This window comes from Mesoplodon densirostris, chromosome 6 (genome assembly GCF_025265405.1).
Source record: "Mesoplodon densirostris isolate mMesDen1 chromosome 6, mMesDen1 primary haplotype, whole genome shotgun sequence".
Classification (NCBI taxonomy): Eukaryota; Metazoa; Chordata; class Mammalia; order Artiodactyla; family Ziphiidae; genus Mesoplodon; species Mesoplodon densirostris.
Window position 1 is genome coordinate 58,263,143 of NC_082666.1, and position 16,083 is coordinate 58,279,225.

A 16,083-nucleotide genomic window follows, 5' to 3' on the forward strand; every position below is an offset into this window, starting at 1 on the left:
CACCAGTGGCAGTATACACAACTAATCATTTCTGCTCTTTGGAGATAAACAGTCACCGAGACATGTAGGTAGGTAGGTAGGTAAACAGAAATCCTGACTAAGGATACTTTGCAAAGATGCCATGTATTGTCCTAAACTCGTTGCCATTTAACAGAAGCCATTTCTAGAAAAATAATTTCTCCACGATTTAAAAAGTCAATCTTTGTTCATTTGTGTAAGGAAAAGAGAAGATAGAAAAGTTTGTTGTAATATCAAAGGCAAAAATAATAATGATCTTTTCTTTAATGAAATTAAGGCTAGTTTCATGGCAACCTATTGGCAACCTCTTTACCAAGCTGAGAAACTAATAATGTCTTATGTGAATCATGGTTTCCTCAATTAGTCATGTGGCTGAGTTTTGAAAACCCACATTATTTCAAAGAAACAGAAGCACCCTGATACATAGTCTAGCCAGTCATTTGATGTTCTTAACTCCAGTGAAATATTCCAGTTCTTTCTCAAAGAGAAATTGAATTTTGGAATACTATTCAACAGTAGTTTCCATTGCCCAAGAGGTATCCTCTGAAAATGTAGTCCTAAAACAGGTCCTTGGTGCTATCTGTGGCCTCCACTTTATATTTTAATCCTGGCTTTGAATAGATGAGACTGTGTTGTATACCCTGATATATCAAGCAGGATAGTTTCAGCTCTATATAGCAGAAAATCCAGATTAACAGTGGTTTAAATCAGATGGAAGTATGTTTCTCTCTCAAGTAAAAGAGGTCCAGAGGCAGGCTGTACATGGCTGATATGGAAGCTTCACAGTAATCCTAGACCGCAACTCCTTCCATCCTTCTTCTTCACCATCCTAATATATGACTTTCAACCTCAAGGGCACCTCATGGTCCAAGATGGCTGCCACTACAGCTCCAGCCATCCCATCTGTATTCCAGGAAGGAGGAAGGGCCAAAATTATTTTCCCCAGCTGTTTTGTCTTCCTTTTAAGGAGGCTTCCTTTTAGACCCTCCCAGTAAAATCTGTCCAAAACTCAGTTACATGCCTACACATAGTTCAAGGAAGCTTGGAAATGTAGTATGTTAAGCTGAGTGATTTGCTAGCCCCAATAATTCAGATACTGTGTCATTAGGAAATGAAAAAGGAATAGATATTGATAGGCAACTTGCAATCTCTTCACAACAGAGAAATATCACCTTCATATAATTGTATGTTGATGGGGAGGACTGAGACCAGAGCAAGCTCTGTGAGGAAGATTGAGAGCTCATGCTAAGTTTGAGTTGCCTATGGAACATCCAAATGGAGATGTGGAGAAAGTGGAATTGGAGTCTGGAGCTTGGGAGAGAAGTCAGGGCTATAGATATAGATTTGAAAGTCGTAAAATATAGGTATCATTTAAAGCTACAGAACTGGATAAGAATACCTAGCCAATCAATAGGAAAGAGGAGGCCAAGGAGTGAGCCCTGGGGACTCTAAAGTGTAGGGTCTGGGAAGAAGGGAGACAGCCCAGCAAAGGAGACTGTGGTGGGCAGAGGACCAGGAGAGAATGGCATCCCAGAAGCCAAGGGAAGAACTTGTTCTAAAGGAGGGGCATAAAAAGGTGATGGCATCAATGAATTGACCAATGAGATCAAAGAAGTTTTGTAATAGAAAGATAAAAGAGTTATAGACAGAACGTGGGATGTTTCCAGTCAGGAGTTTGGACATGGTGCAGTTATTGCTAGTGACAAAGTCTAAGGTCTAACTGCAGGAGTGGATGGATGAGGTGAGCTGGAGGAAAGGGCATCTGGAAGCGAGTAGGTGAGGGCGGTGAGGAACCAAGTGTTGCAGGGCTCACCCACGTAGAGTTACCATGGATGGTAACACGAGTAATGGTGGAGAGAAAACGAGTGAACTGGGTTCTCATATATTCAGGAAAGAGGGAAGGATGACTTGGAAGTCGTTTGGCGTATAGGTGGTAGAGTTTATTGGCCTGGGCTTCAAAGAAGGACAGAGAAATGATCTATGAATGGTAAGGTAGGAGGAATGGAATATGGGCACTTGGAGAGACAAGTAGTGTCACTTTCAAAGGCCACAGGAGAAAAAGGGCCATCAGGAAACAGCTATGTTTCAGTTGGAACAAAAAGACAACGTTCATAGAAGAGGTTAAGACATAAGAGATTTACCGATGGTGGGGCTGGGAGGTTGAGTCAGTTCCAGGGATTTTCAGAGCCACTTGGTGATAAGCATCTCGATGGTGATGGATGGTGCTGAAGTGAACAAGGATGTAGCATGGGATGGGAACAACCTAACAATGTTTTCAAAGTTCTTCCTAGAGCCTCTTTCTTTCGATTGGTTGCATGGGCAGTTTGCAGTGATAAAGTGGGGTCTATCTTTCCAGGAGAGAGGAGCTCTGGGGAATCCCCCTGAGTCCAGCTTGGAGTGGGGAAGGTTGAGGAAGGAGATCAGCCTTCCTTAATTCAGGGAGACAGAGTTCAGTCCAGCACAGGAGGACCTTTCTTACCGACATGGCCAAAGATGGGATGGCCTGTCTCAGACAAGAGTGAGTCTCCCATCTCTGGAGAAGCCAAGGAAGCCTCCATCAGAAGGATGTTCAGATAATGGCTACCTGGATGCCCCTTCCAGTCCCATGTCCAAGATCCTGTCCTGGTACCTTTATTAAGTGGGACGGCAGACATTTTTGGTTTGCAGTCTACCTTTAAGATTAACTTGATCTTGCATTTTGATTAAGCTGCCACCAAGATTGTGGTAGGTATGTTCCTGGGTCATAGCATCTGGAATAAAAGGCTTGTGTATTAGTTGATCCATTTCACAGCCAAACTCTTTATTAATGTGGTTAAATACAGAAAATAGTCCATTAGATAGTTCCTGTGGAATACACCCTTAAAAGAACGACAACCCACCCCCCAAAAAATCCTATATTCTTAGTGATAAATCTAAACTTTTACCACAGTAGAAATTTTAAATTGCAAATTAATTTTAACTATTCTTTTTTATTATAAAAACATTACATGCGCACAGAGGTAAAAAGCAAACATTACATAAGGAAAGACAATAAAAGTGAGCCCCCCTTTTACCCCAGATTCCATTCATTCCTTAGAGTTAACCACTTTTATCAGTTTTTTAACATATTCTCTTTTCTTCTATGTACTGTTCTATACCTGGCTTTCGTTTATTTATATGTCTTGAAGATATCTCCGTATTAGCACTTTTTTACTTTCCTCATTCCTTTTTAGCAGTTGCATAGTATTCCACTGCCCGGCTCTTCCCTGGTGGGTTTGATCAGTCCCCTGTTGATGAAGATTTAGGATATTTCCAATTTTGTTCATTTAGTTATTACAATGCTACATGAGCATCTTCTTTGCCCATATAATAAACTCTACTGAATAGAAGATATAAATAAAGATATAAAATAAATGTCTGGAAATAGAAATGACAGATCAGAAGACATACACATTTCAGACTTCGAATGGTAGTGTCAAATTGCCCTCCCAAGGCATTGCACCAATTTACACTCCTAGTAACAGTGAAGGAGCAAGCCTTAAACAACAAATTTAAATAAGTTCTTTGAACAGAGATTCAAACTGACTTCATTCCAAAGCGGATAAGCCTTCATAATGTAACTACCTTCTAATGTACTCATTGCTAAACCTGACTTTTTACCAAAGTTGATTGAAAGCCAGGGTGCAGTTCTGATGGAAGTCCTTGTCCTTTCTAAATGCAATGACAAGGCAATTCCTCCCACACAGAATATCCAATTTCCACTGCAGCCTGTGCCTTCTTGCCTCAAGACCATTGACATCCCTATAGAAACTCTGAGAAGTACACTGCAGGTTAACTTTCTCCCTTCGGTTACCAATGAGGGCACCCTCTGTTGTGCACAGACACCATTTCCAGCACCATGTTATGTTTCATTCATTCCAGGTTTATGGTTTAACTCATTTGGTCCAACTTTCCATAACCACACAATTTTTCTGGGCACCTGAACAGATACTATCCGTGAAGGCTGAGCCTTCTCCAAAAAAACAGATTTAACTCATCAGTTATTAACCACATTACTTTTTTTTTTTTTTTTTTTTTGCTGTACGCGGGCCTCTCACTGTTGTGGCCTCCCCCATTGTGGAGCACAGGCTCCGGACGCACAGGCCCAGCGGCCATGGCTCACGGGCCCAGCCTCTCCGCGGCATGTGGGATCTTCCCAGACCGGGGCACGAACCCGTATCCCCTGCATCGGCAGGCGGACTCTCAACCACTGCGCCACCAGGGAAGCCCCACCACATTACTTTTTTAGAGATGTATTCTTACAAGTCTCTCCCTGGGGCTGGATCTTAGGAAGACAGCAGCCTAGTGTGTGTGCATAACCAAACTAATCAGCTAGTGACCTGTATCAGATCTGTCAGAAAGACCAAACCAGCTGTGTGGGTAAATCCACGGTCTTCCTGAAAACCAGGACCAAGGAAGTCTTCTCATTAGAATACATCCAGCTCTTCAAACTTCATTGCATCTTATTTTCATGATCTAAACTGTCAGCAGTAAAAGCAGAAAGATTGGAGTTGGCAAGTAAAGGCAGACTTTGCCACATTGCATATGTAGAAGGTGTTAAGTGGCAGCAGAAGGCAAACCATGGATGCTTTTTTTTTTTGTCTATTTCTGACATCTTCAGAACTGAAAATGTTAAGTTTGCCTTCATCAGTCAAACTTGAACACTGTTATTATAAATTAATAATATAATTTCCCACCCCCATGAATCTTTCTCTTTAAAAAAAAAAAGTGGGAATCTGTTATACCAGGAGGTTGTCATGTTCAATTAAACATGGTAAGTTTCTCTCTTGATTAGATCTGCAATGAACTGAAGTATCTCATTTTAGTCACGGGCCACTAAGCCTTCAGTCCCATTTAGTTAAGAACCCACGGCGGGTGCCGGCACTTCTGTTGCAAACCCACATTTCAAATGAGATTTACAGGCACCAGTTTACCATGTAAAGTTGAGGATTCAGAAAAAATAGAACATAAGAATCCAAGTTAACTGACAATTTGCAGACACATGAAATCCAAGTGACAGGAGAGGATGGGTGTACGTGAAACAGTGGCTGTTACAGAATAAAATCTTTCCCTTTATGCCAAGATAAATAACTGGGCAATATACAGGCTAATCATAAGGAAGAACTGTTTTGTTACATTCTGTTTTTTATATACATGTCAGAGTAACCGTTCAACACATATTTATTGAGCACCTACTATTTGCCAAGTGCTATGAACAAGTCAAAACTCTGCCCAAATGAATACACCAATGTCACAGCCCATTTGCAGAGAGACATACCCAAGATACAGGCTTTGACCACCTGATTCCAAGGAGCTCTTTTCCACCCCTTAGGTGGCATTGGGGCTGGATGCTGGCAAATCTTGGATCTGAAGCATGCCTGAGTAAAGTGATTCTTTATTCGTTTACCTCTTAGATATCCACAGGGTGCAAGGGATGGGAGCAGGGGGAAGACGTTCAAGCCTTCTATCCGGCAGCCCCTCCCTGACTCAGAGCTCCAAAGCTGAGATCAGACAAACCCCTTTGAGGATGTTTGTGTGTGAGCCATTTGTATCTGTGTATATGACATAGAAAGGTCCAGAAAATTAAGTTCCTCGAATAATAAAACAGGCGACCCAAAATTATGAAGAACAGTAGCTCCCAAGCCGTGTCAGCCTCGACCAAGGTCAGTAAATTGGCTCCTTGCCTGAAACATCGTAGTTTGCTATCTGATACCTGCTGCGAGTTTTTTGGTTTGTAAAATTCCGATTTTGCCTGAACTTGATTAGGTTATCTTTTTTTAAAAGAGAGTCTCAAAATAGACAAACATTAATTGTAAACACTATTAGACTTTGGAGATTTAATTTACATCATTAACTGGGAAGGGAGTCTGGTGAGTTTCCTGTGATGTGTTTCTGGATCTTCCTTCTTTCTCTCCCCTGGAAAAGAATGTAAACTTCAAATAGATTTGCATACAGCAAGAACTCCAAGCATCTCTCTCTCTCTCTCTCTCTTTCTCTCTCTCTCTCTCTCTCTCTCTCACACACACACACACACACACACACACACACACAAGGTTCCCTTTGTTGTTTGTGTTCATGTTATATTCATAAACACTTACTGAGGACCAGCCTAAGAAGTAAGTACTGGGGGGACATGAAAAGCAGCATCCCTGCCTTGAGGGGCCCACAGGCCAGTTGGAGAGAGAGTCAGTAAAACACCTCTAAGGCTCTATGATAACTGTCATGACAGGATCAGTATCAGAGCGCTGTTATAAAGTACCAAGGTGCCTTGCCAGCCCAGGAAAGGGACTCAGGAAAAGCTTCCTGAAAGATGAGATGCCTAAAGCAGAGTCTTAAGAAGGAGTAAGACAAGAAAATAACTGTGGAGCATTCCAAGCCATCTGAAGGGTGAATTAGAAGGAGGCAGGTCGGCAATGTGATTAAAAGCTGGGAGACCAATTAAGAAGCTGTAACCAACATCCAGGCTGGAAAGTGTTGGATCTAAAGTGTTCAAAGGTAGACTCAAAAGGACTTGGCAGCTAATTGGATATGGGGGAGAGGGTGACCTCTAGGGTGGCTAGAAAACACTGGAAGTGAGGAAATCACCAACAGAAAATACAAGCAGAAGAGCAGATTCCTAGGAAGGAAAATGATGTATGGAAGTCTGGGGCATGTTGAGTTTAACCATCAGAGGGACTTCCCAGTGAAGGTGTTCAGAAGTCCATTGGATGAGAGGATCTGGGCCAGAGATCTGAATGTGGGAATCATCACTATCCAGGCAGTGGTCCACTGGGTCCCTTGGGAGAATGTGAGGTGTGAGGAAGAGAGAGCAAGGAGGGGCCCCTGAGGAGTGATGACACTTAAGGAGCACTCTCGGGACTCCTTGAAAATCAAAGAGGATTTTGAGGAGGGGAGTGAGGAATATCAGATGCCACTGAGAGATCCAGGCAAGTGGAGGTGAAAAGTGGCCACGGGTAGGTTCAGTGGAGCAATGCTGACAAATGGCAGGTGCAGAGTTAAGAAATGACCGAAGGAACCCTAAGGACACAGAGGCACCAGCACAGACTGATCTTCCCAGAGGCTTGTCCATGAAGAGAAGGCAAGAGAGAGCAGTACCCGCAGGAAACCTGAAGTCAAGAGAAAAGTTGCCACGTTGAAAGACTTAAGCATGATTATATATTGAGGGGAAAGGGAAGGATTGAGGATAAGATGACTGATTAGGCAGAGTCCCTGAAAAGGCAGGAAATTGGGATAAAGGACAGAATTTCAACCTTTAAGATACCAACTTTTGACACACATTGGAAATCTTCCAAAATATTTAGGAAGACACTCTCATATTTCTAATGATAAGGTGACCCCATTAGGAGAGATGATATAGAACCAATTCACATGTAGACAGAACTGTGCTTTACTTGTGACTCCAGAAGTCATTGTTACAGAAAATTATTTTTAAAAGCCTTAATAAGGAAATCAGCCTGCTTCATTTCATTATATGATGGGTTTGGCCACCGCTTGAGATACAATTATGTAAATATTCTTATTAATTACAAATACTAGTCCTATGATTACATCTATAAATATAACTACAATTAAATTATGTTCATCATCTTTATTATGTGGTCCATTCACAAAATATTTACAAAGACACTTTACAAACTACTTTATTACAATACTAGCTTAATTTCCATTATTGTCAATGTAATTTTACAATAAGTGGTTTTACATGATGTTTCACAAAAATTAGAGGAAATAATTTAGAGGTTGAATAACTAAGTAAACTCTATGATCTTGGTGTTTTTGTGCAGGATGAGAATATTATTTTTAATATTTTGCTTTTAAGAATAAAAGTCAGGTCAGATCCAAGAGGAGTTTATTCCTTCAAGCTGCTAGGTAGTGTCTTGTATCTTAGAACTTTCACTATTCTCTGAGTCTCCATGCCCTCCCGAGAAGGCCCATACCATCAGGGCATGAATCTCAAGTCCTTGTTTCTTGTCTCGCTGGCTCCAGGCTGTGAACTCTACAAGGGCACCCACCAGCTGGATCTTATTACCAAATGTTGCCTGATTCATAGCACAGTCTTGGTTAATATTTGCAGAGTAGAAGACTGTGACTTGTACTGACTTGGAAAAAAAGCTGACTTCCCAGGGGAGCTAATATACCGAGAGCCTCACTGTAACTCAGTGACTGCATGTGACGTGCCAAGCACGATTCTAAGACGCTTGTTGAGGGACACAAAGATACACGGATGGCGGAGAGGTCTCTGCCCCTGAGAAGCCTGCCCTCTGGTGGGGAAAGCAGACAGCTGGGCAGCAAACTGAAATAAGGGCTGTGACAGGGGTACAAAGTGCCATGATAGTGGCGGGCGGATTTCCACTTGGGAAGATGGGTGTGTGTATCAGTAGAGAAAAAGCTTCGGGTCTGGCCTTCAGTTAGGCCTTGACAAATGAGGAGTATGTTCATACAGAAGGAGAAGCCAAAGCCCAGCTTTCCCCGCTCTGCTCTCTGCTGTGCTCGCCAGTGCTCACCTGGGCAGCCTGGTGGGGGAGGTGCAGGAATGGGATGACTGGTGTCCCCCTCTGTCTTCCATCTCTGGTGCATAAACACCTGGTCCAGCCCATTTCTCCTCTTTACCTTCGGACAGTTCCTGGGGCTCTACGTACGGACCCTCAGCCCTACTGGGGCCTTGGGCTTGGGTGGACTTGAAAGAATTTACTTTGGGTCATTAGCCAGCGAGAAGCACGTACGAACCTCATCAACTTGCCAGGAAACCACAAACACAAGGATTGATTGAGCCCTGCTGGGCGCTGGGGATTCGGCAGCGAACAAAACCGATGAAAATCCCTACCCTCGTGGAGCTTGGCTGCTCATGGGAAGCAGCAGGTAATCAATAGCAATAAGGATACAGTAAATTAGATGGTGAAAAACACTTTTTCAAGAAAATAAGCTGGGGATGAGAAATGCTGGAAAGAAAAGTTGCAAATTTAAATAGGCTGCTCAGAGCAGCCTTGATGAGAAGGTGACATTTGAACAAGTATTTGAAGGAGTTGAGAGAGTGAAGCCCGTGGATCCCTGGGAGAAGAACATTCCAGGTAGAGGGACCAGCAAAGGCCATGGCGCTGAGGTGGGAGAGTGCACAGTGTTTTCCAGAACAGCAAGGAGGCCAGCGTGCTTGAGCAGAGTAAGCTAGGAGAGGGGGAGGGGCCGGGGGAGGGGGTCGAGGTGAGCTTCACTGGACAGAATTTTCCAGGTCATTGGGAAGACTGGCTTTCACTTTGACCTCAGGAGCCACTGCAGGATTTTGCACAGAGGAGTGAGTGGCGTGATGATCTGATCACTGAGACCAGCCTGGGGGACAGAGAGGTAAAGGTGGAAGGGAGACTGGCCAGAAGGCCAGCAGGATTGTTGCTCGGCCCAGGGGGATGGGGAGGGGAAAGTGGTCAGATTCTGAAATATTCTGAAAGTAGAGACCCCAGATTTGCTGGTGGATAACATGTGGGATGTGAGAGGAACCCACGATGACCCCAAGGTCGGCATTTGCTCTTTGCCACGTCAGTTCCATTGCATACCTTCTCAGAGTGACGATGGCCTGGCTGCCTGACCTGAGTCTCTGCTTCCAGACAAAAAGACAGGGGATAAACAGGAAGAAAGTTCAGTGCCCTTTTACTTTTTAAGCTACCAGCCAAGCCATAAACTTCAAAGACGGAGACAGGAAAGGCAGAACTGAAAACACAAAAATAGTTTCTAAAACACTAAGTATTCCCCCCTGTTTCATTTTCCCTTTTCTTCTCCCAAACCAAGGTCTGTTCACCGAGGTGTGTGTGGCCACTCCCTTTACATCTGTAAATCTCTTTGGTCCTATCTCTTCTGTGTTTCTGGTGCTCAGAATGTTCCATGGCAGCCAGGAGGGAATCTTACCTCCAGCCCAAAGGGTTCCTGTCCAGCACTGCTGATTACTTGGTGGGAAAGCTGTGAAGGAATTTCCAGGGGTCATTTCCATTAATTAACAGCAGAAACAGAAGCAAAATGCTTTTTCTTTGAGTAAACAGAACCTCCAAAAGTTATTTTGCGAAGCAGCTTAGAGCTTCTGTTTTATGGCAGAGAGATTGGTTGAGGATTTTGACTCCTCAAATTTTGTTCTTCCAAAATTTGTTCTTATTCATAATAGGCCTTTCTGCTTTGATCTTCTCCCACACTTCCCTGCCGCACCCCCTCAACACACAGTCCCCTGAGGACACTCAGCTGGTATTCTTCTGCAGATTTCAGAGCAAGCTAAATTATATTAAAATTGTGTACTAGGTTTTGACGTACTAGGTGCCTCATGATTTGAGCAGAATTTGCTATTTCTGCGATTTTAAGTATACAAATGATCTGTCGCTGTATAAAAATACAACACTTGAAGGGTTCACACTGCAGCAGAGTATATTTTTTAAAGTTGCCTTAAAAAATGTTAAAAAATCACTCCTCTCACCTTGAAAAGTGCTCGAAAATGTCTTCTTCTTTAGGCACAGAGCTACAGTTTTTTCTTAGACCTGTCCGTGTCAACCCTTATGCCAACGTGGAATCCATGCCTAAAATAGCCTATGGATGCAATGCCTTTTCTGCCAAGGTCTCCTGCACTGGAGGCTGCTAAGCTTCCATTCTATTTTTAAGTATCAAGCTTTTTATTTTCAGTAATTTATGGGGTGGAGGTCCTGCATTCACTTCCATAATAATACCAACCCTTTCTGAGTAATTTACTGTATGTCCGGGCCGTCTAAACACCTGCTGTGTATCAAACCATTAAGTCTTCCAGCAGCTGTACGAGCTGGGTGTTCTATTTATTATCCCCATTTAAAAATTCTGAGCCTGAGACACAGAGGAGGTAAAGCCCTTGTGCATCAGGAAGCTCTTTTGAGCCACCCCGAGTCCACTGTGCAACACCAATAGCCCTTCCCTGTACTCTGTCCTCACAGGTAATGGGAGAAAGCTGATCACTATCTTTTCATTTTAAGATCATGAAGGTATCTAAAACACAGAGGGCCAGCTCCCTCACCTTGACCTTCTTAATTTCGGGAAAGTATAAAGTGATCCTTCTCCTAATTGGTTTTGGAACTGACTTTGGGGGACTCACTGAAAACTAAACACCAATCCGACAAGGCCCCCGATGCTTACACTGTCGGGTCAGATGCAGCTAATTCTCCAGTCCCGCCTGTGTGGATTGAGAGAAGAGACAATGCCAACGATTCCTCTAAAGCAGGGGTCCCCCACCCCGGGCCGCACAGCAGGAGGTGGGCCGCGGGCGAGTGAGCAGAGCTTCATCTGCCGCTCCCCATGGCTCTCATGACCGCCTGAGCCATCCACCGCCACACGCCCCTGTCCGTGGAAAAATTGTCTTCCATGAAACTGGTCCCTGGTGCCAGAAAGGTTGGGGACAGCTGCTCTAAAGCAACTCAGGGCCACGTAACCCTTGCCCCTGGGCTGTCTGTTGGTTTCTTTTTCTTTTTCCTCTTATCTACAGAGTTCTGCTAATGCCAGGCACTGTGATCAGTCCTTTACACATATTTTCTCACTTAAGCCTTGCATGTAGCTCAGGAGTCAGTCGTTAACATCCCTATTCAACAGGTGGGAAAACTGAAGCTCAGAAATATTCATGTGTTTACCAGTTCTCAGCCAGCAGAGCCAGTGAGAGAGACGGGGCTTAAGCCCAGGCCTAGCTGCCTCAAAGTCACATCCTTTTAACCACAGTACTGTGCTGTCCTCAACACACGTGCATCCTGCGAGGCGTTCTCCCAGCTTGTGGCTTCAGGCTGAACAGGTCCTGAAGGTGCCAGGTCTTCCTACCCCCAAACACAGAGGGTCCCTTTGAGAATCCCATGTTGTGTGCTCACTCTTGTCCTGTCAGCATGATCCTCACAGCTTTTCTCAAAAGGTGCCCTGTGATGATCCCAGGGGTGTCCACGGAACTGGGATGAGGATGCCTTGCTGGCGAAGCTCTGCCCCACCACCCCAAGGAACTCCCCTGTGTGCTAAATTCTAGAGGTGGGCCTTCACCCTTTCTTCACCTTTTCTGTGTGCTGCTTTTCTAGAAACTAATCTCTGAAAATCCTTTTAGGCCTTGGAGCAGCCATTGTCAGCACTCACAAGGCAGAATGGCTGCCAGGTTCTGCAAATTGGGGCAGACGTTGTATTAAAGAAGTTGAAGGGGTGGGTGGACGAGAGCTGCTCCCCAGGCAGCCTCTGCAGCTTTGCCTTGCTGCCCAAGGGCTGAACCCCAAGAGAAAACAAGTAAGGTCTATCCCTCCCATTTTTCCATAGCACAGAAAATCTGAGGTGCTCCTGCAGTGGGAAAACGGGTGACACCCAGTCTAGAAAACCCTTGCTGGTCTGTGGAAATGTTTGAGAACCTATGAAATCCCAATTCTTGAATCATTTCTCTACCCTGTCCTCCCACTCCTCCTTGAGAGAATTTGGGGAAACCAGCCCATGTTTCATGACTTTTGGGCATTACTTGGATTGGATTACTTAACGTTTTATTTCCCCAGGCTTGTTTGTTTCCTCTTCTGAATGCTCTCTTGCTTTATTATTACTTTACATACAATTTTTAAATAGCAATTGTTGATCATAGAGCTGCAGAATGTCTAAGTTCAAAGACAGACCCCAAATCCACAGAGTGGCATTATTACTAGAATCATCACCTTCTATAAAGTTTAGAACCTCCCTTTTCCTCTTCTTGCCTTTTCAGCAGATGATTTGAGGACTTCTTAGGGTTGTCTTCCACAAGAAGTACCCCTCTGTAGGCTTCAGGCTGCCAAATGCTGAGAATCACTCTTCATTATCCAGCTATCTACTCCCCAAATAAGACTAGATTTGGCAGCCAGGAACGTGTCTTGCATCCATGCTGCCTGGCAACCTCCAGACAATCCCAGCTCCCTGCCCGTTTCCTCCTTCTTGAATTCCTTCTTTTTCTCTCCTTTTTCTTTTCTTTTTTTTTTTCCTTCTTCCCTTTTACCTCCTCCTTCTCCTAGTCCCCAGACTTCTTTCCTTTCCTCTTTTCTTCCCCGAGTTTCCATGGAGATTAAATAGAAATAGCCAAATTCAAATTACCTTCCAGCGTGGGGAACCTAATGCTGACCTTCAGCATCCCTCAAGGATGGACATCATGCCCATCACCTAGTCCTTCTTTATCATTCCTTATGAAGCCCAAGCCACATACTGACCCACTTTTCTCTGTGTCATGTTCCTCTTCCTGCTTCCTTGGAGGGTGTGCCCAGCAGGGCACATTCATTACCTAGACTAAGGTACTTACCTGCTGGAGGCTTCCTTTATGGTAGCAGGCATCTAGATTTAAGGCTAATGGAGCTTGCAAGCAGAAGGGGCTCTCTCCTCCATCATTTTCACCATTGAAGTCAACTGGTCCCACTCTAGTTTACAGCTCCTGTCATCCCCAGCCAGGCACACAAGTCACCTCTGTGACCACTCCCCAGGATTTCCATTCACAAGGAGGGGTGGGATGCGGATGCCAACCTGCCATGCCCCATCCTAGGAGGACAGGCTCTCCAAGAGAAACGTTTTGGGGTTTGATTTGGTTTGGTTTGGGTCTAACTAGAAAAGTAGAATGAGCTCCTCTGCTAATATGCTGCTAGAGAACCCAGCCAACCCCCAATGCCTAGTGGGAAAATTGTAGGAGTTGTGATATTTTCAGGGACTCATCATATCTGAATCTAGGCAATAATCAGTCAGTTTCAAATGAGGCTCCTTTGTACCTTGAACGTTCCCAGGGAGAAAAAAATCAAGGATTAAAAGAGAAAGAAAAATACGCTATGTTTCACATAAAGTAATCTCTACACTTTTGCATGCTTTTTTTCTGTGCTTGTTGCATGCATTTACCCATTAATTATGTTAGTAATGGAGAAGAAATGAAGCATTACTTTTGTGGTACAGCTGTTTAAAATGATTACTTTGAAAACGGTATTTTTTCCAGCACCTTTCCCTAAGCGTCTCTGCACCAACAGACATTACTTGCTGTGCTTAGTTGCTCATCCTTTACCGTAAATCCCCAACTGGAATCAGTTGCCTCCCTGATGCCTTAATTGCAGCTGACTCAACTAATACGAAAAGCTGTGATGCATCCCAACTCCTATAGAAATTGCAGTGTTAATTAAAATAAGTGTTTGAAAACCAAAGTCAAATCAAAGGACCCCTGGGCTTAGCTTTCCATGGTCAAAAGCCAATTCTGGGGTGAGCATATAATTCCAGAGACACGGCTATGCCTCCAGAGCAGTTCTGTTTCTCTAGAAGCATTACTTTTGTGGCACAGCTGTTTGAAATGATTACCTTGAAATGGTACTTTTCAGACCTCAGCAGTAGGGGGAGGAGTTTTGGTGATGATTGGTGCTTTCGTTTTTTGTAAGCAATTGGGAGGGAGAGAAGAGGTCACCTTTCATCTGTGATCCGGCAGCTTGAGATTCTCAGATAGAGAATTGGGCTGAAGAATCACAAGGTAAGAAAGTACCCTTCTTGCAGGTCATAGGGCTTTTGGGCTGGGCAGAAAGGAGTGGTTGCTGCTGACCGGCCCCATAGCTGAGGAAGCCACATGCCTGCTTCACCGGCGCTTCGCCATTTGCCACGAACCTCTCTCTTTATCTTCCTTCTCACCTGTCTCCTTTCCATTACTTTCTCTTGCTTCAGGGAGGTTCAGAGAAAAGGCTTCAATTCTCCACAAGATCGCCAAGAAAAAATGTCAGGTGGATGAGAATGAGAGGCAGAATGGCGCTGCTAATCATGTGGGTGAGTCTGGGAGACTTCCATCCCGTGCCTTTCCTGAAGTACATGGAGGGGGGCAGAGAGACAGGACCCAGTGTGGACACCCCAACTCAGTGCAGACACAGAACCCTGCAACTCAGCCCTTCCCTTGGTGTCAGGAAGAGTCCCACTTCCCCCTCATGGGTACAGGGCATGAATAGACACAATATATCACCTACCCCCAGATGAACTTTAAAAAGAGCGAAATGGGGCTTCCCTGGTGGCGCAGTGGTTGAGAGTCCGCCTGCCGATGCAGGGGACGCGGGTTCGTGCCCTGGTCCGGGAAAATCCTACATGCCGCGGAGCGGCTAGGCCCGTGAGCCATGGCCGCTGAGCCTGCGCGTCTGGAGCCTGTGCTCCGCAACGGGAGAGGCCACAACAGTGAGAGGCCTGCGTACCGCAAAAAAACAAAAAACAAAAAAAGAGCGAAATGATTCTCTGCGGAACCATATAAAATAAATAAATAAAAACTTAAAAATAAGCAAAGTTACACCACCTCCTAGCCAGGCATCTCCACTGAAGAGTAGAAAGTCACTTCATTTCAGGGATTGCACATAAAGAAGTCATATAGACCTGTCATTTAATGCTTAACAAAAGGTGAGAGTACCCCTTCTGAAATTCTTGCCTGGTAGCCAGACTTTATACCTGTGACAATGCCTGCAGCACCCCCAGTAAATTACCCGATTGTTCACTTGGTCACTCCTGAACTGAGTGGCAGGGTTCCTACAAGATGACCCTGCCCCTCCTTTCTTAAGAATTCAACAGTACTCACCCGGGTCTCTTGTGGTTGACCTTTTCTGAGTTCCTGTGTGACCAGATCATGACATTCAGGCATCTCATTTTAACTTGGAATGTTATGTTCCTCATCTCCAGTCTGTGACTCTCACGTAGCTCTTTAATTCTAAATTCAGACTAAATTTACCCTAATCTGGAACTATGCGATACACAATACTATTGCCCAAGAAACTAAAATTATCTGCAGACAAAATTTAAAAGTGTTGCACTCGAAATATATGACATTCCTTAGAAGAGTTTCTGCCTCTCCTGTTATCCTGACTTCTAGCTCACAGAAAGTATTTGGCCAAGAAACAGTCAAGAGTCTACTGGGTATAAAAAGAAAAACTTAAAGGAAATAAGCTAAAATGCTAACTATCATGCCTGGGAGGTTGCTTCTTCTCATCTGTTCATGTCTGTTCTTGGACATCTTAACTCCACTTTGGGACCCAGCCTCCTGTGTTGTCTGGCTATTGAAGGCCGATCCTAAAGTTGTATCACTTCAGCCAACAG

General features: G+C 44.3%; 1 protein-coding gene across 2 annotated transcripts in view; it reads left to right on the forward strand.

Moving 5' to 3' along the window:
* The window catches only part of SLC24A2 (solute carrier family 24 member 2), a 245,001-nt gene that overhangs the window by 178,868 nt on the left and 50,050 nt on the right, over nt 1–16,083 (forward strand). For both annotated transcript variants that reach the window (XM_060101488.1, XM_060101489.1), the window contains one exon: nt 14,683–14,781. In XM_060101488.1, coding sequence (XP_059957471.1) covers nt 14,683–14,781 — 99 coding nt within the window. The remainder of the gene's footprint in view (nt 1–14,682; nt 14,782–16,083) is intronic.